Genomic DNA, 25,479 nt, shown 5'->3' on the forward strand with positions numbered 1-25,479 from the left:
ATCCAACAATAATTAAAATCAAGAAGTTGTCATGCAAAAACAAAATGTTATGCTGCTAATTTAAGGAGGATTTCTGTCTTAAACTTGTTGCCGTGGTTATTAGACCATTTTAATTGGATCCGGATTTTTGCTGCTGTCAAAATATGGTACTGTTTTCTTTACATCTCACCAATTACTTAAGTGTTCGTTCAGTAATTACTGAAGGTTAATGTCCAGATTGCCCAAAGCGTTTGCTGGATGTACTGAACCATAATGTCACACATTGATCGTTTTAATTACTCGTGGGATTACTTAGGCAAACAGGCACATGCAGAATTTTGTAGCATCTAGTAAAAATTGGTAGGTAAAAACTTGAGAGAATAAAGGTGTCCTTGTCAAATAGTAAAAATACACTGCACAAAGCACTGTGTTAAGGCAATCTTTGTCTCAAAAGGTTAAAAGTAAAGTAGTATAAGAGTGTTACAGATAGGGAAATGGAGTTACCAAAAGATACAAATATTGTCTGGGTTGGTTAGTTGGTTTGTTTCGGGATATCTTGAGGCCAGTCTCAGTTGCATTCAGTATCTATGAAGTATATTGAATAGGTATTAAAGAAAAGAGGAATTTAATAAAGTAGATCTGCGCGCACCTGAGAAGAGGCAGTTTAAATGTGAGGAGCAGTAAAATAAAACAACTGCATAAGTGTTCAGAAATATAAATACATGGACTGGCTTCACAGGTCAAAGATACTCCAGGAAACAAGAAGGCGGAGGGTGAGCGAGAGGATGGGGGGGGGGGAGGAAGGGACGAGGGGAGGAAGTTGGACAGAAAGAAGTAAATGCTTTCAAGACTGGAGTCTTGAAAGGAAGATGGAAGAGTAGAAATGATACTGGTCCTATTAGTTAATACATTTCATTAGCTGCACCTGAATCATGATAAATTAAACAGTGTCAAACCAACTGGTTACTCACTTTGATTGGCTTGTTATTTTTTTCGTATTTTATATTCAACTTGGTAAGAACTGACAATGTTATTTCCTCAAATGTTTTTTGAGTATATCAACTCCTGGCTTACATTTGGTGATTGTTATCTTAGAAGACCGGTGTTCAATCGTATAATCATTAAGGGTAGAAAAGACCACATCTAATTAGAACATCCAACTGTCCACTTATCACCCATATTACTCACTAAACCATGTCTCTCCATACAACATCTAAATGTTTCTTGAACACCCTCCAGGATGGTGACTCCATCACTTCCCTGGGCGGCCCATTTGAGTCCCTGACCACTCTTTTGGAGAAGCAGTTTTTCCTAATGTTCGATCTGAACCTCTCCTGGTACAACTTGAGGCTATTCTCTCTAGTCCTATTGCTAGTTACACGGGAGAAGAGGCCAACCCCTACCTCACCATATCCTCTTTTTGGGTAGTTTTAGAAGGCAGTAAGGTCTCCCCAGACCTCCTTTCCTCAAGACTAAACAATCCCAGTTCCATCAGCTGCGCCTCATAAGGCCTACACTCCAGACCCCTCACGGCTTCATTGCCCTTCTCTGGATCTGCTCTAGAGCCTCAATATCTTTCTTGTGGTGAGGAGCCCAAAAGTGAACACAGCACTCAAAGTGCAGCCTCACCGGTGCAAAGTACAGAGGGACAATCACCTCCCTGCTCCTTCTGGCTGCACTGTTTCTAATTCAAGACAGGATGCTGTTGTCCTTCTTGAATCATGTTCAGTCAAGCATCAACCAATGCCCCCAGGTCCTTTTCGGTTTTCTGGCCACTCTGCCTGAGGCTTGTAGCATTGCCTGGGGTTGTGGCCAAAGTGCAGGACTTGGTGTTTGGTCCTGTTAAAACTTTGTCCCATATGCCTCGTCCCACCTATCCAGCCTATCCCTCTGTGTAGGGCCTTCCTGAGCTCAGACAGATGGACTTTTCCTTCCATCTTGGTGTCATCTGCAGATTTAGAGACAGTGCACCATGTTGCAGAGCTGGCTACAGTTACTTAAATGAACTCCTGTAAATGTTTCAAAAGGTTGCTAATGCAAGTCTTTCTCTTGCACATGTAGAACATTCAAATTAGTGTTACAAATTGGCAAAATAGATGCACTTAGCATCTTCAGCTACTCCAATTTCTTTAAAAGTTTTTTTTTTTTCTGCTTTGAAGTTTAAATAGTTGGTTTATGCTTATTATGTGTTTATTGCGGTCTCATGTTGTAGGAATGCTTGGTGGAGAAATGGAATTTGTTAGGTGATGAGTCTGAAGTTGAAAAGGTGACTCATTGGTTTCATCTGTTAATAACTGAAAATCCACCAATGCATTTCTTAATACTCAAAGTTTTTCTGCAGATGCAACCTAATATTTTGTACACAAATAGAGCTCTTTGGGAAATTCCCTGAGGCATTTTTTTTTCTAAGTATGTGCTTTTTTTTTTTTTTTTTCCCTATGCAGTACCTATTCCTAGCAAAGGCAAGCATGCATCACTTTGCAATTTTAATCATTCTATACTGTGCTGTATTTTATCGAGTTAATATTCTGGACCACTGTATTTCTGAAATTTGTTTGAAGATTCAAGAAGTTCGCTTATAAAGACCACAATGCCTGTGTCTCAGGGAAATAAAAATGAGTAGAGTGAAGTCTGCTGCAATGTAACTTATAACCAATTATTTTCACTTTTCAGATGTTCCTCCTGCTGATCAAGAAAAGCTTTTTATCCAGAAGTTACGACAATGTTGTGTACTTTTTGACTTTGTTTCTGATCCACTAAGTGACCTAAAGTGGAAGGAAGTAAAGCGAGCAGCTTTAAGTGAAATGGTAGAATATATCACACACAATCGCAATGTGATTACAGAACCTATTTACCCTGAAGTAGTACATATGGTAAGTGACGGGAACCAGTCTGATTATTTTTTTTAACTCATACTTGTTTCTTTAGCTACATCAATCTATTTTAAAAAACCTTACTGAAATATTCAGAGATCAACTGCCCTCTGTACATCAGCAAAATGGTAACATAACTGTGTTTTTAGAAATCTTTTTGCCATTGTTGGCTCATCTTCTTTGTATGGTAGAACTTGGGTACTATTGTGGTTTAACCTGGCAGCAGCTCAGCACCATACGGCTTGTGTTCATTCCCTGCTCCTAGTGGTAAGGAGAGGATTGGCGAGGGAAAAAGAAAGTGGAACTCATAGGGTGAGATTAAAAACTATTTACTGAGACAAAAAAGGAAGGAAAAAATAATATTAATGGTGGTAATAATGAAGATATTACTAATGATAGGTATGTACATATAAATACGAATGTGTTTGTATATTATATATAAGCCAAGTGGTATACGGTGCAGTTGCTCACCACCAGCTGACCAGTGCCCAAGCAGCTACTGCCCCTGGCCAACTTCCCCCAGTTTTTATAGTTCCACATAATACTGTATGGTGAGGAGTATCCCTTTGGCTGGTTTAGTTCAGTTGTTCTGGTGCTGTCTCTTCCCAGCTCTGTGCACCTCCAGAAAACTCTCCTTTTTTCCCCATAGATTTTTTCTGGAATAGATATTTCTAAAAACTGGGGAAGTTAAATATGTCTAGTTTTTAAAAGAATGTAGATTGCGAAACTGAAAAATTGAGAATATTTTTGTAAGGTGAAAATTAAGTTCACTTGTGGAAGCTTGGCACTTGATATTACATAACTGCATTCAGTACCGTTGGTTGAAATTGATTTATTTTTTTTTCCTGCATTCAGAGCTGAGAATGAGAGTTGGACCTTATACTGTACACAGATGAGAATTCTGCTGGAACAAGCTATATGAACTCCTTAGACCTGTGCTGTTTCTCCCCTTTACTATTTAGTCCCAAGCCTATTAGACCTGCTTTACTTTTGTGTCGTATTTAAGTACGCTCCAGAGAAGTCAACTATGAAACTACAAGAGAATCTTTGTGCCCTCATTGTGGTGGCTGGGCATCAGTTGCTTGGAGTAGCAATTGGGCTGGGAACAATGATATCTTTTCAAGTCACTAACTGCAGAGTTTGCAAACTGCTCTTGATTGTATGTTACACGAATGTGTTTTCCTGTGATCTGTAATAGCTTGGGATGAGTTTTCAGGGTGATGAGAAAACAATATATGTTTAACGTAAATATAATATAAACTCAGTAAGATTGTGAGGTCGTGCTCCAAATCAGAATCTTATAGGTTCTTCAGAGTACATTCTAAGAAATTTTACTATTAACTTAAAAAAAATTACTTCTTACCTGAGTCCACCATAAATGCTTACTGATAGATGCCACTTTCATGAGAACTTGTCTGTGTGAGAATTCCTAATAACTCTATATGTCAGAAATACAGGAAGCACAGAGGATGGTTAATGACCAGATGTGGGTTTGTGTCTGGATAACCTACTTCTATTTTTGCTAATTGATTGTTTGACACCACTGAAAAGGGAATTATTAGACAATAAGCTTGCAAAGATTTTGCTTAGATAAAACTGTATTCATGATGGAAGGCTTGAAAATCTTGACTGTGGGTTGGAGTCTTAGCTGTCCATGGATTGACTGTGTGAGGAGTCTTAGCTGTCCATAAATTCATAACTTCCATATTATGATTCTTCCTCTGTCCAAAACCTGACAATAATACATTTGCCCAAGGAGATATATGCTGCTTTTGCTTTTACATGCAACTAGTGGTAATAGTGTGTATTTCTGTCAGTCTAATACATTTCAGTGTAGGATTTGATACCTTAATCGCTAGTATTCTGCTATGAGCTCACAGAATCTTTCAGTGAACTTAAAATGCTTTCCACACGTTAGATTCTAAAGGGTGTGGACTTCCTTCCATGGAATTTAGACAGCATTGTGATACACACTGTCGGTTATTGGACCTGGACTAATACTTAGAGGTTAAATTCAGATGGCAAAATGAAGTCCTCAATATGAATGTGCGTGCCAGAAAGAAAGAGAATTACAGTACTACTGCAGGAGGAATATGGTTGTTTCAGGACAGATAATTGAGAGAAAACTGGTCATAAAAGCAGCTTTAAAAATTGCTAAGTTCTAGCAGTGGCTTCATGAATTAATTATGTGGATTTTAAGGTAAAAGAAATCTAATGACTTCTGTGTGCTTTAAGGGACCTGTCTACATCTGTCTGTGTTAGGACTCATTGCACCAAATTTGGCATAATCCATCAAGTTCAGCATCCTGGTATTGCCAGTGATGAGTGTAGAAGGTACTCTAAAAAGTGAAGTCTTTTTTTTTTTTTTTCTTTTAATCTGTGGATGGCAGTGCCATTCTGTTCACCTTCATGTTTGCCAGTTACTCATCTGTTTATGAGTTTTTACTTATGTGCATGGTGCATGGTTTTGTAAGTGTGTATATGAGATTTTTTTGGTTTTTTTCGGTTAACATACTGCCATACGTTAGGCCAAGTACTTAGGGCAATGATTTCTACAAGTTGTTTATTTAATGGTAATAAGAAATTTTTTTAAATAAAAAAGTTTTCCTTTTTTGTTTTCATCTTTTATTTTTTATTTGCTCTGATAAGAGCACTCTTTAAAATTCTAGTGATTATGTCATGTTCAATTCCCCTTCTGGCCCCTGTCTCTATTCTTGCTCCAGGTACCTGTGGCAAATGTGTGGTTAGGTCTTCTCTTTAAACAATATATTCATCTGGTGGATGAATTCAGTTATTTAACCTTAATAACAAATTTCCTTTTCAAAAGATAGAGTTTCTGAAATGGATTTAATGTTATTTTCCAGAGTGGATGCAAGAATTTCTTTCCCTTCTTCCTCAAGGAACTGACCGGCAGGTCTTTCAGATTCTCCTTTTGTTTGTAAGCAAATATATGGTGGGAAATGAAATGTTTCTATTAAACCCTTTACAAGTTCCATTTCTCATATATGTTATAGTGAAGTTGGACTTCCTGTCCTCAGAGCAGGAGCTTGCATCTTAGAACTGGAAGACGTGGACAAATGCCTAAGTACATTCAGTAAATGTAAATAGTAAATTCAGTAATTTTGGTGAAAAGCATGTGTCACAGATTCTCTTGTTTAGTAAAGGGATGTATGATTGAATTTAGCTTGGATTTTGAAGGAAACAGGGCTTTGTGAGCTGGTTCTGGTACACACTAATCTGTCAGAAGCATAAACATTTCCCTAAATGAGTTCAGTAGAAGTCTTGTGAGAATTGTTAACTTTGTAGAACACTGACCATGCGATTGCTGCTTTCCATCTCAGGAAAGGATGGACAGCATCTGTATTGTGTCTATAAAAGTGAGCATATACAGATGTTTGCCAGGTTATTGAAGAGATCTCAGAGGAGGCCAAGGAAATGCTGAATCTGTAGTGTTGTGAGAAATAAGAAAATTCAAAGCTTGGATAAATAAGACTTGTCTCTGTAGCTTCAAGAATACTTTCCCTGATGATGATGAAGTACTTGTGGATGATATAGGTTTTTTTTTTTGGTTTTTTTTTTGTGAAACATGTAGGCCAATATTAAGTTTAAAATTGGTAACATATAGGAAATAAGTTTTGTATTTTATAACCAGATCATTTCAGTAGTTAAAGCAGCTTTTCACTTTACTTTTCACTTATGAAAATGAAGTGACAAACTCAGTTACATGCATGAGGAATTTCTGAGTGTTATTTCTGGTTATGTGGGTAGGGGTTTTTTTGTTTAATTTGATACTCAGTATGGAATGAGAGATTTTACTGGGAGTAGAAGTGTAGTATTTGTGGTTCAGCTTAGCTATTAGGATGGCTTTATTTGTTAAAATACAGAGGAGGCAGGCTGTCAGATTACAGAGTTTGTCATTCAGAGCTGTTCATGTCAAGCTTCGCTTGGACTGCTCAGCAAAAGGGAAGAGAGAATGTGTGTCATGTTCTCTCTGTAATGCCTACTCACTTGAAACTTTTCTCTAGCATTGCACGAAATGGGCCGCCAGAAAAACAGAGAATATAACCATGGCAGCAGAACGTATCTGTGAAGCTGCAAAAATGCAGCATATTTGCCTTTTTTTTTTGTTTGTTTTTGTTCTCCTATCCTCCGAAGTTACATCCTTCACAGTCAAGGATGTCAGCGCTAAAAGCTCAGAGGGAATTTTGGCACACTAGCCCATGTTTCATAAAGACTCAAATCTGATAAATTTTGAGGAGATTGTGAGGTTCTGTTGTTATCAAGGGGATGTAAATTAATCCTTTATGGTATGTTTGCTTAAGTACATCTGTGGGAAGTTGACTTTCGAGGAAATTGGGCTTTGCAACTTATATCACACATGTTAGGTAAAAAGGCAGATGTTAGAGGAAGCCATTTGACCAAAAGGTAAAGGACACAATGATACCAATTCATGGTAAATTTTCCTAAATTTCAGTGGCATAGACAGGAGAGTTTCAGGTCTGTTCCTTCACTGAGAAATGCCGTACCTTGATTTGAGCACTGAGTTTCCATGTTCTTTTGGTCAAAGTTTTAAAATACAAAAGAGATTGATTTCTTATGGGACAAATTTATTGTGTTTTTGAGTTTTTAACTCATTCCACGTGATGTTCTCAAAAATAAAATGAAAAAAAAAAAGGAGGGGTTGAGGTGGGGGAAGGGGAGAAAGTAGGAGTCAATACTAAGACCTTACACAACCCAGCTTTTCTTTCTTTATAGCAAGAGCCTGAGACTGTCCCATCTAGAAAAGGCTGACGTTTCTTCTGTTAACATTCTCAGGAAGTGAGAGTTCCAAGTCTCATCATCCCTAGTTTTTCTTGGAAGTCAGTTGACTATTGCTAGTTTTCACCTTTTTCAAAGGCAGGTTGGAGGTTGCTAGTTGATTGATGTCTATACTTTTAAAGTATCTTTATACAGCCTATCTCAGTTTTCCTTTTCATTCTGTGAAAGAGTAATTAATATGCTATTCATAGTCAAAATCAAACCTGCATCCCTGATGTGAAGGAATACTCTGAGGAAAATAGAGCATGAGGATGACATTTCCCTCATGGGAATATGATGTAATTCTTGCAGATTTAGTTGATGCAGTTTGATACTGCCTCCCACTGTCTGCTCTGCCATCTGTCAGATGTGAGAAGGCAGGACAGCACTTACGTATGCTCCTAAGCCTGCCAGCTAGTAGGTAATGTTACAGCATTATTTTAAACTGTGAATGGAGCTGATAAATGATAAGCAGTCACAATGTGAACAGGGAAGCATGCCTGCATGCTGCTTTTCCCAGAGTCCCACCACAGATGGAGGGAGTGGATTCCTCTGCAAAACAACATATTGAAACAGATCTAGCTTGATCTGTCAGAGCTTCTGGGTCATCTTGAAATGATGGTTAAATAAACTTGGATATTATTTAAAAGCGAAAGAACAATTAAAGAAAACCACCTTATAACACACTGAGAAGGGGATAAAGATGTGCATTTGGCTCCCGTATCACCTGAAAATTTGATAATTAGAGACTGATAGTATGCTATGAAGAATAGAATTTAAGTGTAATTCTTGGGTAGACTTGTAGTTAGATTGTAAATAAACTCAAACTTGCAGAATTTAGGAACTGCATTAGACACTTGTTGAAAGTATAGAAACAACTCAGCTGATGAAGTAAATTATTTTGCATCCTCAGGACTTTCAGTTCAGTGCAATATCCAGTGGAGCAATCTTTCTTCTCTCTGGTTGTGGAAATACTCTACTGGCATGTTTGCTGAACCAAGTATTAGTGTTCTTGAAAAGGCTGTAAATGTTTCTGCTGTTCTTGATGTTGTAGCCTTTTGCAAATAATTCTTTTCTTGAGAGATCTGTTGTGTCTTCTGTGGTCAGACTTAAGAAATGTATTCTCAGATTTCCTGTTAATACTTGCAAAAGGTCTCCTCCAATCTGTTGCAACCATCAGGTATCAGTAATAGTATATAAGTAATCTCTTCCAGTATTTGTGGTACGCACTTAGAATGGAGTGTATGTATGCCTTGTGATGTTCCATGCAGCCAGCTGCAGCTGATCTGGTAAATCGTTTTGTGTATGTCATAGTCCTCCATTCAGCATAGCAAACATTCTCACTGTGAGCAAGCATCTACCCAAATTTATTTTAGAATATCTTAGTATTTTTACAATGAACAAAATGATTTAATTTGTGAGTTTTAAAGCAGAGCTCTGTGCAGCATTAAAAAGTTTCTGAATGCAGCCTAATACACTCAATCATTATGAAAGGGAAGAATAGTATGCCACTGTTTTTTATTTTGGCAATCTTGTCATTTCTGCAGTGTATTTAAGCTGCTGAGAATACTGAGGCATCTGTATCAAAGAATCAGCCTGAAGCAGTAGAGGTTGTTTAGGACCATAATTTGAATTGATCTATACATTCAAAAATTAGTTGAGACTGCTGCTGCTTTGATACCAAATAAGCAAGCAACAAAACAGAATAAGAAAGACTCTCTTGGATGCACTTACTAATAGACTGCTAAATAGATTGTTTTTCTGTTTGCTCATCAGTTTAGTTGTTTCTTACAACATCTGCCCTACCTAATAATCTGGATTATAAGAGGAATTGAGGAATTAGTCTCTTTCAGTGCTGACAGCCATAGCTGTCTTTATATTTACAGATGAAGGCTCTTTCTGGTTTTCTTACTGGCATGCACAGAAACCTGTTCCCTCCAACTTGCTCAGTAAAAGGATCAGTAACTCCTCAGAGGTTTAAGAATAGCCATTGAATCACAAGCTAGTTAGTCCTTTCCTGTCCACAAAGAAACTGGCTGTCATTTTAGGAGAACTGAGAGTAGTGCGGACTTGTTAAATCTGTACTAAACTATTGTAACCTAAAGAGAGCCTACAAAGAGGAGGGGAATCAACTCTTTGAAAGGGTTGACAACTGCAGGACAAGGGGAAATGGTTTTCAGTTGAGGGAGGGCAGATTTAGGTTGGATGTCGGGGAAATTCTTTACAGAGAGAGTTGTGAGGTGCTGGAACGGCTGCCCAGAGTGGCTGTGGATGCCCCATCCATCGCTGGAGGCCTACAAGGCCAGGTTGGATGGGGCCCTGGGCAGCCTGGTCTAGCATATAATGGGGAGGTTGGTGGCCCTGCGTGTGGCAGGGGGTTGGAGATTCATGATCCTTGAGGTCCCTTCCAACCCTGGCCATTCTGTGATTCTGTAAGAAAGATCACTCTTGAGAATGTGTGCTAAAAATCACGAGGCTTTTTTTTTTGCCAACAAATGTGCTTTACTTTCATTTGTGATTGTGTATTTCATATATTAATGTAATTGTGATTATATCTGATTATGTGCATTTTACTACGTAACAAAAAATTCAACATGCACTCAGTGGTGAGGTAAAGTACCTAGAAGAGGACATCATAAAGAAATACTACCTGTCACAATTTTAATTATTATTGCAAAATTATTAAACTGGAGGTAACTAGATTATTAATGCACAATTGACACAAGCACAGTCAGCACCCACCTTCGCTCTGGAATGTTTCTGACCTTGAGATGTAAGAGGTTCTTTAAAATTTACCCTTTGGCTTTTTTTCCCTTCTAAGACTTCTAAGGGTTTTTTCTTTGTACTGGGACTTTAAAATCCTGTTCATTTTTAAGGGTCTTGTGGTCCCTGCTGTGGTTCGTGCATGTGTGCATCTAGGCAAGCACTTGGAGGCACAGAAATGATTTATATGTGTTTACACACACCTTGAGAGATCCTTCCTTGAGGATGCTGAACTGCATGGTTAGATGGGCATGGCTTAAGAGAAGTGCCTCTAAGAGAGGAAGGTTGGAACTTGGTTTTGAGGTATTTCCACATCCGTCTGCCTATGGTGTGAAGTGAAACTGGTAATAATTTACACAACAATATCAGGTAATCTTTGTTTTGTGTCTCTGGCTCTGACTTTTACTTTTGGAGGTTGCAAATTCTTTTCAGGTGTGTATATAAATATTTTACAAATGTTTGCTTGAGTGTTTAAAGTGTGTATGTGTGTGAAGAGACAAAATAAGACATCCTGCCAATATGTTTGTACTTTAAAGAGTACCACATGGAAAACTGTACTCCAAGTTTAAAATCTTAAAAATAAATGTACTTCATTTTTCTCTAAATTACTGAGTTATATAGTTTGCATTTCTCTCCAGATATTAACTAAGTAGGTTGTGCTAAGACTTTTCAGTCAAAATTGTCTTTGGAATCATTCATTTTCTTCAAAGTTCTTAAAGGAATGTGTGATTTCAGTTTGCAGTTAATATGTTTCGAACATTACCACCATCTTCCAATCCAACTGGAGCAGAATTTGATCCAGAGGAAGATGAACCAACTTTAGAAGCTGCATGGCCTCATCTGCAGGTACCTTATGAAGCACAGGATGTCATCATCTAACAGAATTTTGACATTAAATTCATTCTTATTGATTCAGAATCGTACAGGTTCTGTCTGTCTCCCTAGATCAGTTAATCCCTCTATGATGTTAAAATATGTCTTGAATTTACACTGATCTTTTCAATAAATGTCAGTGTATTGGAGGCTGAAGGTTTGCTGTTTCTTGTGGTCTGGATGTAACTGCTGTGATGAGCTTCAGTTTGTCACTGGATTCTTTGACTCAGTTCTGTCTTTGAGAGGTGCTGTGACAAACATAGAACAATTTTTAAAACACATACTTCTGGGCATGTTGAATATTAGATTATGTCATATGAGGAGAATCTAGCAGTGGAGCTCAGCAGAATTTCAGTGCAATTTAAAGAACATAACTTATACTGAATAAAAACATACTTCATGGAGAGGCCAGAAGCAAAGCTTTCATTGTGTGTTATGTAAATAAACATGTGTTGTACAAATATAAACAGTGCAATTTTGGGCAACTAATTAGTAATTTTGGTAATATGCTGGTCATAAAATGCTTTTTTTGTTTATAAGACTAATGGTATTTTTTCGTTGGACTCTTTTTCAGCTTGTTTATGAATTTTTCTTAAGGTTTTTAGAATCTCCAGATTTCCAACCTAATATAGCTAAGAAATATATTGATCAGAAGTTTGTATTACAGGTAAGGTAACAATAACTTTTGGCTTCAAGCTCTATATTCACATTCTCTTGCGGAGCATTACATTCAATAAAGTATATCTTTTCTTTTCCCTCTTTGCAGCTTTTAGAGCTCTTTGACAGTGAAGATCCCCGTGAAAGAGATTTTCTTAAAACAACTCTTCACAGAATATATGGGAAATTCTTAGGCCTGAGAGCTTACATCCGAAAACAAATTAATAATATATTTTATAGGTATGTCAGTGTCTTTGTCTTATGAGGCATTTGGTCAGATAAACAGCTAAATATGCTTCAAGATACTGTTAGCAGTCTTCAAATCTTAGTAACTTCATATCTGATACTACTACATCTAACATTATTTGATGCTAACCTGAGAGATTTAAATTGGGGGAGCCTTGCATGCAGCATATATTTGGCAGCCAATATTTGAATTATGTTACTTGGTTGGGTGGTTTGGTATCTTTATCTGAGACCTTTCTCTTGTTGTGTAGTAGTATTCATACTGTAATAGCAGTTGATTTCTTTGTAATGCAGAAGTTGCAACCCTAATGGAGTGACAGAGAATTTGATTGAGGAGCATATTTACTGGCTCTTCTTTCCTCAGACCTAAGATGTTCTGTTTGGGGTTGGTGGGAACTTTAGTTATTGTAGAATACGCTGTAGTTTTTATACCCAGTCACCCAATCAAAAGATCTGACACAAAGGAAATTTAATTTGCAGTCTTTCCAAAGGGGTTTAGAAGTCTGTTTTAATTGCCTGTCATCAGGTGTGAAAGCGAGATTATGGTGCCTTTTTTGATCTTCTAGATTTTGTACACTTCTTTTCTACAAGTCATTATAATACTGTGTATCAGTTTTTACACATTTTCCAATGTTTCCATTTTTTTCATCACGATTTTCTAATCAAAATGAACTTCTTTCACAAAACAGCAAAAAGCTTCTGCATACTGGCTACTATTTTATGAATGGCACCCAGAAGTACCAGCTGTAGAGTGAGTTTCGCTTCTCAGTTTGTGGTAGCAAGTGAGCATTTAGAAGAGATGCAGAGGAGCTACTTTTAAAGCTAGTAAGCCTTCACTCTCCTGCAGACAACAGTTCTTGACTGGCTAGAGCCAGTATCTCCCAGGGAAAAAATACGTGTGTGTCTTTCAAATAAACTGGCAAACTTATTTCTATGTGCATAGTTTGTGTTAGTTTTTACAGAAATGCATGGCTTTGTATAATATCTGAACCAAGCAGTACAACAGTATCGCAGCCTATTATAATTTATTTCTCAACTGTATTTTTACTTTCTGCTTCATGTTCTTTACTTTCAGCAGTAGTGGAAGTCTTTACTTCCACTGCTATTCTGGTGGGTGGCTTTTAAAATACTGAGAAACATTCTAGTTGTTATGTTGCCTTTGTAATAGTTTCACAATCTTAGTAATAGTTCTCCATAGTTTTTTTTTCAATCTGAAATTTATGTGACACATGCACTGTAGAAGTGACCTTTCTCTACCAAATTTTAGGCTGGAAAGTTTATGGGGAAGAGTGAACAAAATGCCTCACTCATAGTTCCTAAGTATTGCAGAAATAAGTAGAAAATTTTTGCTTTCAGAGGTAAACTTTTATGAATATGAGTACCAGGGAGGAAGGTTATTTAAACTTCTGTATTGAATTAGTGCATTGTGCATGACAAATTCTTAAAGATTGTGTAGAATTTTTCAAAATGTTTCCTTTTCATATACTTTTTTCCTCTAAATCTTCCTGCATAATCTTAATAAGATGCAGGAAATATCTCATCTTTATTTATCCTGTAGTCACTGTCCAGAATTACATAAATTCTGTGCCCATGGTTATGTTGATCTTTTTTTCTAAAGTAAAATATGTATATGTACGTATACAAATTTAGTATGTTCCTGCTTATGTTGGTGTGGTTTGTTTTTTTTAAGATTTTTGTATCATTGCATTTAATTTTGCTTGAAATTGTTGTCCTAAATTATATCAAGTGTATCTTTAAGGAGAAAAGAACAGTCATGTCTAACATTCTGGGTTAAAAGCAACTGTGATATGTTGGTCTATCAGAAGTTTTCAAATAGAAAATAATTTTCTACTAAATGAAATTAATAATACTTTCTAGTAAGTGAAAAAAAAATCATTATTTTCAAAGTACCTGAATTTGTGCATGGAACTTTCTTGACAAATTTATGCTTAAGCAATTGAGAAGACCATAAGAAAGATGATTGCCTGGTAAATTACAGTGTTCTTTCAGAAGAAAATGCACGAAAATGTGATTACTTCTGTTCATTGCTGAGCCTTTTGTGTGTACAGGAGTCTAATACCAAATAGCTTTTTAGCTCCATGAGTAGTAACTGTTCGAACACTTTGTGCTTGCATGTGCTGTAGAAGCTGTAGAAGGTTGAGTCATGGCATTTGATTGTGCCAGATGTTCTGTTCTTTTAATATTTAAAGCGCTGTTTGCTGTGTTTTGCATTATTGAAATGACACAGAGTAGGATTGTTAAAGCTGAAGTGCATGCACTATTGTTAAATGGGAGTGAAAAGAGCAAGCGTGAAGCTTGAAGGCAGCTTAATGTGCTTGTGGAGTGTGCAGATCTTCTGGAGAGCAGGGCCTTCAAGAACACAATGTGCCATTATGTTTAGAAAAGTTTCCAAGGCTGCTTGACTGTTTTCATAGGCTCCACAAAGTTTGTTTTCTGCTGTGCGATTCAAACCCAAACCTGAGAGGTCAAGGCTATCTGCAGTGCTAGATGGTCATCTCAGTGGTAGATGTATTTCTCTGTTCAGTAGAAACTGAGTAAAACTTTTCATTTTTATTTTTAGGTTTATTTATGAAACAGAACATCACAATGGCATAGCAGAATTACTGGAAATATTGGGAAGGTAAGTTGTAGGTTTTGTCCAATTAAACTGTCTTGATCTTCAAAGGAGACTTCAAATATTCAGTTGGGGATTGCCAGCGGTTATGAGACAAGATGAAAATAGCTTCCTAGCATGTGGAGAAGCTTAACTTTGAATTTTGTATAAGAGTCCAGAAACAGAGCAAAAACTTCAACTGCACAGCAGCATTTTAGGGATGTGATAATTTTTTTATCATTTTAAGTTTCATTTTCTACATTATTATCCTTGTAATAAAGATAAGCTGCAAGGCAGCTGTAATTAAATGTAACTAGTGGTAATTTGTTTAAGAATTCCTCTAACTTCACTAAATGTATAGCAAGTAAGCACGGAAAGAATGGGTTATAAATCCTCAGAAATCATCTGTTAATCTCCTTAAAGTGAACTTGATGTGTCTGACAGCCCTTGAATCTAAATTGCACAACGTGAAGCTGCTAACTTAGTCAAAACTGGGGTTGTTATCAGTTGACTTCTCATCCTGAGATGCGAGCTCTTTAAAAAATATGTATGTAAATACACCTTAAAAGCATTATTAGTTTTACTTTACACGGTTTTTATATAACAAATTATAAGTTTCATGGCACTTAATTTTAGAATTAGAAGGCTATCTGCAATGTTAGATGGTCGTCTCAGTGGTAGATTGCTGATTTGTCTGTTCTGTTAAGTTGTATTCTTTAAAGAGCTTGATCAAAAACTCTGGTACGTGTTGAATCTATTTTTTTTTCTGCTGCATTGTGTTTTCCAAGAGAAAAAAAAAAAAAGAAAAAAGCTATGAAATCAAGGATTTTTGTATATGCTGTGCAGTAGTGACTATTGGAATATTCTGAATAATTGCTTTTTTTTCTCCCTGACAGCATAATTAATGGATTTGCCTTACCATTAAAAGAAGAGCACAAAATATTCCTATTGAAGGTTTTGTTACCACTGCACAAAGTGAAATCACTCAGTGTTTACCATCCACAGGTAAGATTTGTTTGGTGCTTTTTTTTTTTAGATGACAACAAGTGCAGAGGTCTGCTATGATGACCACCTTCTCTTCTCTCTTGTACTCTACCTGACTGAGATGATCTGATCTTTATCTATTTCCCTTCACAAGTAATAATTCTAAATCGTTGGATGACTTGCATTCCCATCAACAAAAGGCGTAGGCATGCCCATCTTTTATAATATGTCCTACTGAATGAAATGAGAAGGCACTTGGAATGGAAATTCTTGTTAGCAATCATCAAAAACAAGAAAGGAAATGGCCTAATCAACTGAACTTCCATGCATGGACAAACATTAGAAAACAGCGCCTAGACTGAACTTCAGACGTGCAGCGAGTCTCACGTTCACAATTTCTGCTTCAGTGGGACTGCTGGCACTTAGGGTGAAAAAGATGTAGTAGTTGACTGTCCAGGCACAGATGCAAAGTAATAATTCTCAGAAGTGAAGTTGATAAATATTGTAATCTAGTCAGATCTTTGTATCTGCTTGAAACTGGTGCTCATAGTTTTTTTTCCTATACAGAAAATCCTAAGTCTCGAAACTGTTCAGTGTATTTTTTTTTTACTAACTTTGGTGATGAAGTTGAAAATGTTTTTAAATCAGTGTGGGATGGTGTTAGTAAGTAGAAAATAATTTAGAAAACAGAATTATGACTTCCAATTTTATGTTTGAAAAGAGGAACCGAGTTGAAATATTAACTTTCAGCCTGTAGAATCCTCTAGGGAGACCTGAAGGGGTGCTGTGGGAAAGAAGAGGACAGACTCTTCAGCAGGATCTGTTGTGATAAGACATGGGGAAGTGGTTTCAAACTCAAGTGGGAGATTGAGACTGGATATAAACCCAGGTTTTTTTTTAAATAATAAGGGTAATGAAGCACGGAAATGGGTTGCCCAGGGTTGTGGTGTGTGCCTTCTCCCAGGTGACATTCAGGGTCAGGCTGGATGGGGCTCTTGAGTGCTTTTGTGTGTGTGTGTGTGTGTGTGTGTGTGTGTGTCTGTGGGGAGAGAGAGAGAAGGCGTTCAGGTCTTGCGAAGTGAGCAGCTTCTAGGCATGGACATTCTCAGTGAAGACACTTCAGATCGTTTGTAGCTATGTCAGCTAGAAATTATTTTTTAGGTTTTCATTTTTTTCACCTGTAGCCTAGATAGAGGCCACTGAGAAACAAACTTTGCTATTCTCCCAGTAGACTTCGTGAAGATAGATGTGCTTCATACATAGTGCTTTCTTCGTATTCATTATTTCCAAGGTATCTACAAGGTTTTTTTCTTCATAACGAAGAGCTGAAATAAAGCAATAATTTGCAGATCATTTGATCACCAAGAATAGGTGTAAATTCCTTCTTACCATGCAAGAATCTTATTTAGAAAAGATTCTAGCCATTTCCTTATGGGTAAGAGAGGAGAGTTTAACTTCCTTTGTAAAGCAAATGATACAATTGTGCAGGTTATTCCTTTTCCAGCAGGAGCTGATTCAACCTTTGCAGTGTTGGCTTCTGAGTGGGCATTTGCTTCAATGAAATTATGAGATTTATTTTATTAAAGTGAGCAATTATTTTTGTATAAAGGTGAGATTCTAGATTGTTTCTTTAATTAAAAATAATAAAGCAAAAACTATGTACAAACAAGCAGAGCATTTGAGCAAAGATGTAATAGATGCGATTGATATTGCACTACTTTGTGGAAGAAGTCTGATTTCACGTTGAATATTTCCTAGAGTATTAATAGTGTAAGTTCTTCCTAATTCTGTAGATTGGATCTTCCTAGAAAGTGAAAGCAGCATGCAAGTATTGTTTCAGGTGATAACTTTATGCAAACCTTCCGTAACGTGAGGTAATTGTTACGCTTGTGCATATCCTTGTTAGAGAATAACAGTGGGAAATATATCCAAATTTAAGTGTTTCTTCTTCCTTGTTATTGGTATCTTTGTACACTGCAATCACGCAGATCTCCTGATATATGCTAGAAAAAATCAGGTTGATTAAACTTATATTTTTTTCTCATTTTCTGATAAAAATGTATCAGTTGTATTTAGTGATCTACTGAGTAATGGGAGAAGAATAAATCATAATGGGGGGAGGAACTTTTGTTCAGCCATTCTTCCTTTTCTGTTCTTTCTTTCTTGAGAGATTGTATTGAAAGTTCCTTCATATTATAACCAGGAGAGAAGATGAGAATAGACTTGAGAAATTTGAGAAAAAGGGTTAGAGCGTATTTGCTCTTCTGTTGTTTAAATTGTCTTCCAAATCTTTGTAAAATTACAGAAGTACTGTTGTTTTATCTGAATTCAGTAACATTCCCTGGTTAAGCTGCTGATTTCAGTGTGTTCCGTTTCACAAGAAGTGTTAACAAAATATTTTCTTTGATTGTAGCTGGCATACTGTGTAGTTCAGTTTTTAGAGAAGGACAGCACGCTTACAGAACCAGTAAGTTTATTTTGCCTTTATTATATATTTTGGGGAGACTGATGTCCTTTTTATCAGTGAACTGTTTAAGGACGCTTAGAGAACAAAGTATTGATAGGTAATTATTTTTATTAGGAAGAATCAGATATATAACTGTTTGACGTATCAAATGGGTATCTTTCTCTACAATGTTGAATATGATTTAATAGTTTTCAAGGTATATCTTTTAGGAGCAAAATTGAGTATACTCTGCTTATTTTGTTCTGGTTGACTCTCCATGAAACAGCTGATCCAAAAGCAGTGTAGTCAGATATTTACTTGCCTGAACTGTGCTCTGTTGTGAGGCTGATACTGTGCTGGCACACAGATTTCTGGCACACATAGCTACATACTGATGCAAGACTTTTGAGTCAGATCCTGTTCTCCTTTAGAATCAGATACTAACCTTGGAACATAAACAGAAACAGACTTTTGTCTGGCTGCACATAGCTGCATACCTAGATGAATATTTTTAATTATCTGAAATTGTGTATAGTGTTTTCTATCATTAGTCCAACACATTTAATTGCAAAGTAGTGATCAGTGAATGGGTGCTTCTGCACTGAACCATATCTGAACCCTGCTGTTATATGGGACAAATATTTGAGGGTTTTTTTCTGTTCAACTGTTTTTTCTGTTCATCAGACATGTTAATGAGATGTAATTACTTTGTCATGTACTAACTTACAAAAATTTTGTTCATTTTGCTCCTACAGGTTGTAATGGCACTGCTGAAATACTGGCCAAAGACTCACAGTCCAAAAGAAGTCATGTTTTTAAATGAATTAGAAGAAATTTTAGATGTTATTGAACCATCTGAATTTGTAAAAGTTATGGAGCCTCTTTTCAGACAGCTAGCCAAATGTGTGTCCAGTCCACACTTTCAGGTCTGTACTTAAAAAATGTGCAATGCAGTGAGAATTTTTACAAAGCGAATTTGCTGTTATTCACCATACTTAGCTTCAGTTGTTACAGAAAGTCTTAACATCTATGGCAAAATTGGGAGATCCAAAAGTTAGCCTTATTGTCTCTTTTCGAGTGTGCAGTACTAGAGTTTATTTTTGATGATCCACTTAAATATTATTCTTAGCAGCTTACAATTGTGGTGTACACAGAAGTACCTGAAACTTAGCAGTATGTAATGCTTGCATTTCACTTCTTGAAATTGAATTCTACAGATACATTTTCTTGCAGAAGAGCATTTCTTGGGCTGTTTGAATGGTTTGAATCGTGTCCTTGTTAAGGAAAAAGCAGTTTTCCTTTCTCCATCAGTTCCATGAGTAGTTTCTAGTTATGCTAGAAAATTCCAAATCTCATTTACAGCTTTTCTTACCTGTCACATGTTTTTGCCAAATATTTGCTTTTTAAAAGATTGTTTGAAGAAGTGTTTCCTTTTTCTGTGTCGTCTTAGGTTGCAGAGCGTGCATTATACTACTGGAATAATGAGTATATTATGAGTTTAATTAGTGATAATGCAGCGAAGATTTTACCCATCATGTTTCCATCTCTATACCGGAATTCAAAGACACATTGGAACAAGTAAGAAACATTTGTACAAATAAAATTTTGGGCTTTTTTTTTTTTGTCTAGTTTAGCCTTGAAAATAGCTCAAATCCTGTCTTTGGGAAGTTTTAAATGTGTTGAGGTTTTTATTATATGTCATTGGGGTTGCAGAGTAAAAAGATTACTGTTGTCAAAATGTTAATTTTGAACATTATAAGCAATATAAGCAAAAATTCTAAGCAACTCCTTTTTCCATTACATAAAAAACAATGTTTTAGTACATGTAATCCATGGCATTTTTATTAATGTGAGGAAAATTTGTTGTTAATCTCTAATCTGGATATTTCTGAAGACTAACTGATTTTTTGATCTCTAATTTCTTTGCTCATTTGCATTTCTTCTGAATTCTAGTGCAGTATGTTTTAGACTGGGTCATTTTATTTCCTTTCCTTTTCTTGTTTTTTCCCCCTTTGTGTTTTGTTTTCTTTCTCCATTGACTATTTTCACTTTTTCCCCCCACTATAACATAGTACTTGCACATGAAAACAGTCCTGGTCAGCTCCTTTCTGCAGCTGTTCCATTGTAAAGGGCCTCTTTATTTCTGCTGTGGTGCAACTGCTGGAATGATGAAAGCATCCACAGTCTAGTGCTGGCCATGAACTGAGGTCTGGTTAGCCAAGCACGCATACTGCATCTACCTCTAAACACAGAAAAAGAAAGGAAGATAAAGTGATGTTAGCGGTTGGTAATTATTGCTGGATGTAAGCAGTAACAAATAATGTGCTTACAAATGAAATTTTGGTTCAGTGATGCAACTGCATATAGTAAACATGGATTGTTGTCAGTTATTTTTCTGGCTTTCAAGAACATGCATTCGTTTTGATTTGAGCAGAAGTGGTGCTACCCAGTACAGCTGCACTCCCACTTGCAACTCACTTGTGTTACAAAGTAATCACTTAACCGATTGCTTGCTGTGTGGTTTTGATGATCAGCAGATTATGCACCAGAATTTGTAAAATACTCTGTAAAAATAAGTGCTTCATAAGGCAGATATTTGTCATTGTTGTTTTCCACATCACTTTTCTAACGCTTTTCCAAAGAGTCCTGGCATAATTGTGTTGAACTAAGTGCTGTTGCTGTGTGGCAGTTGCCAAAATGAATAATGTCTTCTCTGGGCTCCTTATAATCACTCTGTCAGTTGCCAGTAAGTTACTTATTTCAAAAACTGTAACGCTATCTTGCATTTTCTTTAACAACTGAGCTTGATTAAGGTCAGACAGTCATTTCAAACCCAGTCCTCTTGGTATACACAGTATTAAAAAATGAAGTTCATGAAAAATATAGGTGACAAGTAGTACTATAGAGTAAGTGAAATGGTAACTTTAGTACTTGCGTTGGCCCTTTGGAGGGTAAACTGAAACTTCCGTTAACTAGTGTTGTTTCCATTTGTTCTGAAATGATGTGATTTTCCAGTTATGTAGGCTATTGGCTTCTGTTCACCAGAAAAAATAGATTTCAAAGTTTAAAGTACTCTGAGTTTCAACCAGAAGTTTTACTTATAGGACAATACATGGCTTGATATACAATGCTCTGAAACTCTTCATGGAGATGAACCAAAAACTGTTCGATGACTGCACACAGCAATTTAAAGCAGAAAAACTGAAGTAAGTTTTCATGTCAGTGTCTGTCTGTTCTTGAATAATTTGTTCAGAGTGCTTTCGCTCTGAAAAACTATGTCTCTACTGGGAAGTTGTACCCACTTGATTGCAGTACAACAGTCTCAAAATTCGCTTGGTAAAAGTTCTCATTACATGTGAACTGTAGAATCTTCAGAATGGGGTACTTCCTGTAGTCTTTGGCCCAATGCTGCTGCATATCACCTTTCTTAAAACTAGTTTCTGGAAAAGGACACTGCTAATCATGGAGGCCCACTGTTAATGATCTGCTGAAGAGCTTGGTTGACATCCTCTGTTTATTTTTTGCATGCTGTATTTACCCAGTGTTATTTTCTCATGTTATCACTCAGTCCTTCCCAAAACACTTTTCCAGTATTTTTGACATTGCATTGTATGCGCATGTGTGCCTGTTGTTCTGGAAGTAATCCAAGATAAAGTTGTCACTCTGTTATAATGCACTGTTTGCCAGAAGAATCCTGATGACTTACTGTAGTCCTGCACAGGCCACTGAAAGAGAGCAGGAAATTAGAAGCTAGAATTTTTTCTGCTAAATGCCCAAAAATGAAGCTAAATTTTGTGCTCATGAATTTACTTTTCATAAACCTGCTATTCCTCTGGACCTCAAAATTATTTAATAGATTGGAAATAGAAGTCAAATGTGTGAATCATTCGGTGCTTACGTTAGAAACTTGGAGCATGATTAAAAAGCAGATATTAAAAATATCTGGATTTCAATTTGATTTTTACTTTCTAAGTGACCAAGAATTCCTTCAGACAATGTTTCAAATTCTGAATCTGAATTAAAATAATATTTTGGAAGTAATGTAAATTTCTAATGTAGATAATCTTACTTAAATTTTGAAGCTGCTTGTTATAATTCAAGTAGAAATTAACTTGTAGTATTGCATATGTTTTCTTATATGGACAGAAAAGTGAATATTTATTTTTTTGAAAGAACAGACTGTGTGAATCTCTTATATCAAATGAGTAGAAGTCCTTTTATTAAATCTGAAATCAATCGTTCCTCCTTTTTCCTGTTTGTTTAGTTGGTTGTTTTTGGTTGTGGTTGTTTCGTGACATTTTATTTGAACGTGAACTGAGGCAGACGGTGCTAAGGGTGACATCAGAGCAAAACAAAATTTTTTACCACCATAGAGCTTAGATGGAGAGGGAATTCTACCCCACTCTAAGCTTAACTTAATGAAGTGCTGCAGGCAACTTGTGTGTAGGCTTGAATTATAATTGCTGAGTTTTAAGCCAGGATCAGCTACTCCATGTGTTGAAGCCTGAAAGTTTTTGTTTTTTTTTTTAAGCACTGTTGATCTAAAAGCCCTTTCACAACTCTACCACCTTTCAAAGAGTTTGTTCAGGCCTATACATGAGGCAGTTTATCAGGGTAGGAAAAACCAATAACTTAAATTTGGAAAAAAAAAATCAAGTATACAGAAAGAAACCTTACTTCTGAAGTATCATTTCTTGTGACTCCATTGAATGATTTATTGTGTTTTTTGATTGTTATGTTTTGTTTTGTTTCATGTCTCTATTTGTGTACAATTCAAAATATCTCTGGGTTTTTTCTCTTGTTTAAACTGTCACCCAAGCCACTGAGATGACAGTAAGAATCCATGTAACAGTTCAATTTTTTTTTCCCTTTGAGTTACAATAATTTTTAAGTGTACAATTAGCAAAGATTAGCTCGTGTTAGCTGGTTGCTTCATGAGAGGATTGGGTTTGTTTTTTTTCTTTTTAATGCTGCTTTGGGATCATGACATTGATACAACACAAATTGTAATGCCAACATGAAATGGGTTTTTTGGGCGCTAAACTGAAATGAGCATTGCCAAACAATTTATTCTTCTAGTGATGTTTCTTTTAATGTTAAAGAAAATACACAAGTTGTGATACAGGATTCACCAAGCTTCTTTTGCCATTTTTGCTTTGAAATTTTTTTCAGAGAGAAGCTAAAATTGAAGGAACGGGAAGAAGCATGGGTTAAAATAGAAAATCTAGCCAAATCAAATCCCCAGGTATTTAGAAAAGATTAACATAAGATGTTCATGTTTTAATACTTTAGTTTTGTTAAATATCAGTGGGGGAAACAGGTCTGACTGGTCATGGAAATAAAACAATTTCATTAATTGTATTATGAAAGATATACAATAAAAGTACTTTAAAATTTGTAACCTTTCTCTTGTGCAAGTAGTTCTTTAATAAGAAAAAAGGTTTCTGAAAAATATGATGTGAAGTACTTTTTCCTTTTCTTATAATAGGAGATTTACTGTATTGCGGTTTGAAAAGTTATTGTGCAAAATTACGGAAAACATAGAGAGGCCATAATTGGTTTCTCTTTGAAAGCTGTTTTGCACACAATATATTACAAAAGAGATCTTTCTGCAAACTGTGAGTTATGACTGCTCAGTTTTCCTCTGTGTCAAATGAATTAAACTAAAATTGTACGTTCTTGTCTACTGCATTTGTTCTCATATTTGCTATGGGTTAGTCACTTGGTGAATGTGCACATCAGATTCTTACTGAAAAGGAAATGTCCTGTCAAGTACCTGTGAGCTGACATGATTAAAATATTGATAAAGAAAATTTCCTTTAGATTGCTTATCTTGACATCATGGGAGAAGGTGATGATTCAGCCTGAATTCCCCTCACCCACTCTCATTTCTTGGAGAATGCCGCTTCTCTTTTTATTTATTCATTCATTTTCTGAAAGTCTTTTTCCTTATCGCAGTCACTAATTTGCTGTTGTAGGCAAAAAAAACAAAAACCCATTTCTATTACTTCTCAGCAAGTAGATTACTGCAGAAAGCAACTTACTGTGCTGTGTCTTTGCAGCAGCTTAGCCTGAGTGGTAGAAGAGTGAACAATGATAAAAGGAAGCAGGACACTTTATGATCTCATTGGTGTTCTAAAACCAAGTATGGGGTCATATTTTTCCTAAAGAGAAGGAATTTCATAAATGTTTTTTCCCCTTAGAGCATTTCTACCAGGGAACAGTTACTAAACTGCTCAAATAAAAAATGTTAAAAATCAGCCTAACAATAGAAGAGTCAAATGAGTTTTAGAAAAGCCATGTGCTTGAAAGTAGTGGTTGTCTTTCGCTGACACAACGTTCTCTAATGTCATACAAAAGACTTGGTTCAAGAGTGCTTGATAGAGATGGTCATTTGCTGTCACAAATGGTGAACTGTGCCTGTCTAAATAAATGAATAGACTCGTGGTAGTAAAATCTACAGTTCTGAAGTATAAAATTGCTAGTTTTTGCAATTCTTGTCATTCAGTGTGCTTTCTGAAGCTGGGTAGCACAGCCTGTATACCATATATTCTGCATAGCCTGCTTGAAGAGAGGTGATAATGACAAGTGATTTAAAATGATTAATTTGAACACTGCAGTCTATATAATGGATTTTAGCAATTCCCCCTTCCACCCTGAATTTATTAACACTCCCTTAATTTTTAATTACTAACAGTTCTTGTTGTTCAGAGCTATTCCTGACTTTGCATAACAGAATACACTTTAAAATTTTAGATCTTGATATTACAACCCCTGCTGATTAGATTTTTTTTATTATCTTATATGTATGATGTTACTGGCACAGATACTAAAATATCTATGAAGACAAATAGATGAGAAAGTGTGCTTATAAATGAGTTTTTATTTAAAGACCACTTAAGCCTCACAGGAGTTAAATCAAACTTAACCTATTGATAAACTATTGAGATTATTGAACAGCAAGTTTCAGATACTATGAGTGTTTTCACATAATTTTTTAATTCCCAAAGCACTTGTATGGCTGCTTTATTAAAATTTTCTGTCCTATGTAAGTACTTAACTTTAAAGGTTTTTGTCTATAGTAACTTAATCTTTTAAACTGTGTCTTTTCTTTTATAAATACAAAATTGCACCAGCAATAAAAATCATTGTGCTGTCACACTGTTCTTAAATCACTAGACAGAAATCACTAGACAGTGTATTAATGAGTCTTCAGCTGCCAAAAATTGGCAAAATATGAATATGCT

General features: G+C 36.1%; 1 protein-coding gene across 2 annotated transcripts in view; it reads left to right on the forward strand.

Annotated features, from left to right (window-relative positions):
- The window catches only part of PPP2R5C (protein phosphatase 2 regulatory subunit B'gamma), a 75,668-nt gene that overhangs the window by 44,350 nt on the left and 5,839 nt on the right, over positions 1 to 25,479 (forward strand). For both annotated transcript variants that reach the window (XM_048947568.1, XM_048947569.1), the window contains 11 exons: positions 2,653 to 2,852; positions 11,148 to 11,258; positions 11,860 to 11,952; positions 12,052 to 12,182; positions 14,770 to 14,829; positions 15,699 to 15,807; positions 18,200 to 18,253; positions 18,988 to 19,158; positions 19,683 to 19,810; positions 21,337 to 21,438; positions 23,405 to 23,477. In XM_048947568.1, coding sequence (XP_048803525.1) covers positions 2,653 to 2,852; positions 11,148 to 11,258; positions 11,860 to 11,952; positions 12,052 to 12,182; positions 14,770 to 14,829; positions 15,699 to 15,807; positions 18,200 to 18,253; positions 18,988 to 19,158; positions 19,683 to 19,810; positions 21,337 to 21,438; positions 23,405 to 23,477 — 1,232 coding nt within the window. The remainder of the gene's footprint in view (positions 1 to 2,652; positions 2,853 to 11,147; positions 11,259 to 11,859; positions 11,953 to 12,051; positions 12,183 to 14,769; positions 14,830 to 15,698; positions 15,808 to 18,199; positions 18,254 to 18,987; positions 19,159 to 19,682; positions 19,811 to 21,336; positions 21,439 to 23,404; positions 23,478 to 25,479) is intronic.

The sequence above is a fragment of the Lagopus muta genome, chromosome 6 (genome assembly GCF_023343835.1).
Source record: "Lagopus muta isolate bLagMut1 chromosome 6, bLagMut1 primary, whole genome shotgun sequence".
Taxonomy (NCBI): domain Eukaryota; kingdom Metazoa; phylum Chordata; class Aves; order Galliformes; family Phasianidae; genus Lagopus; species Lagopus muta.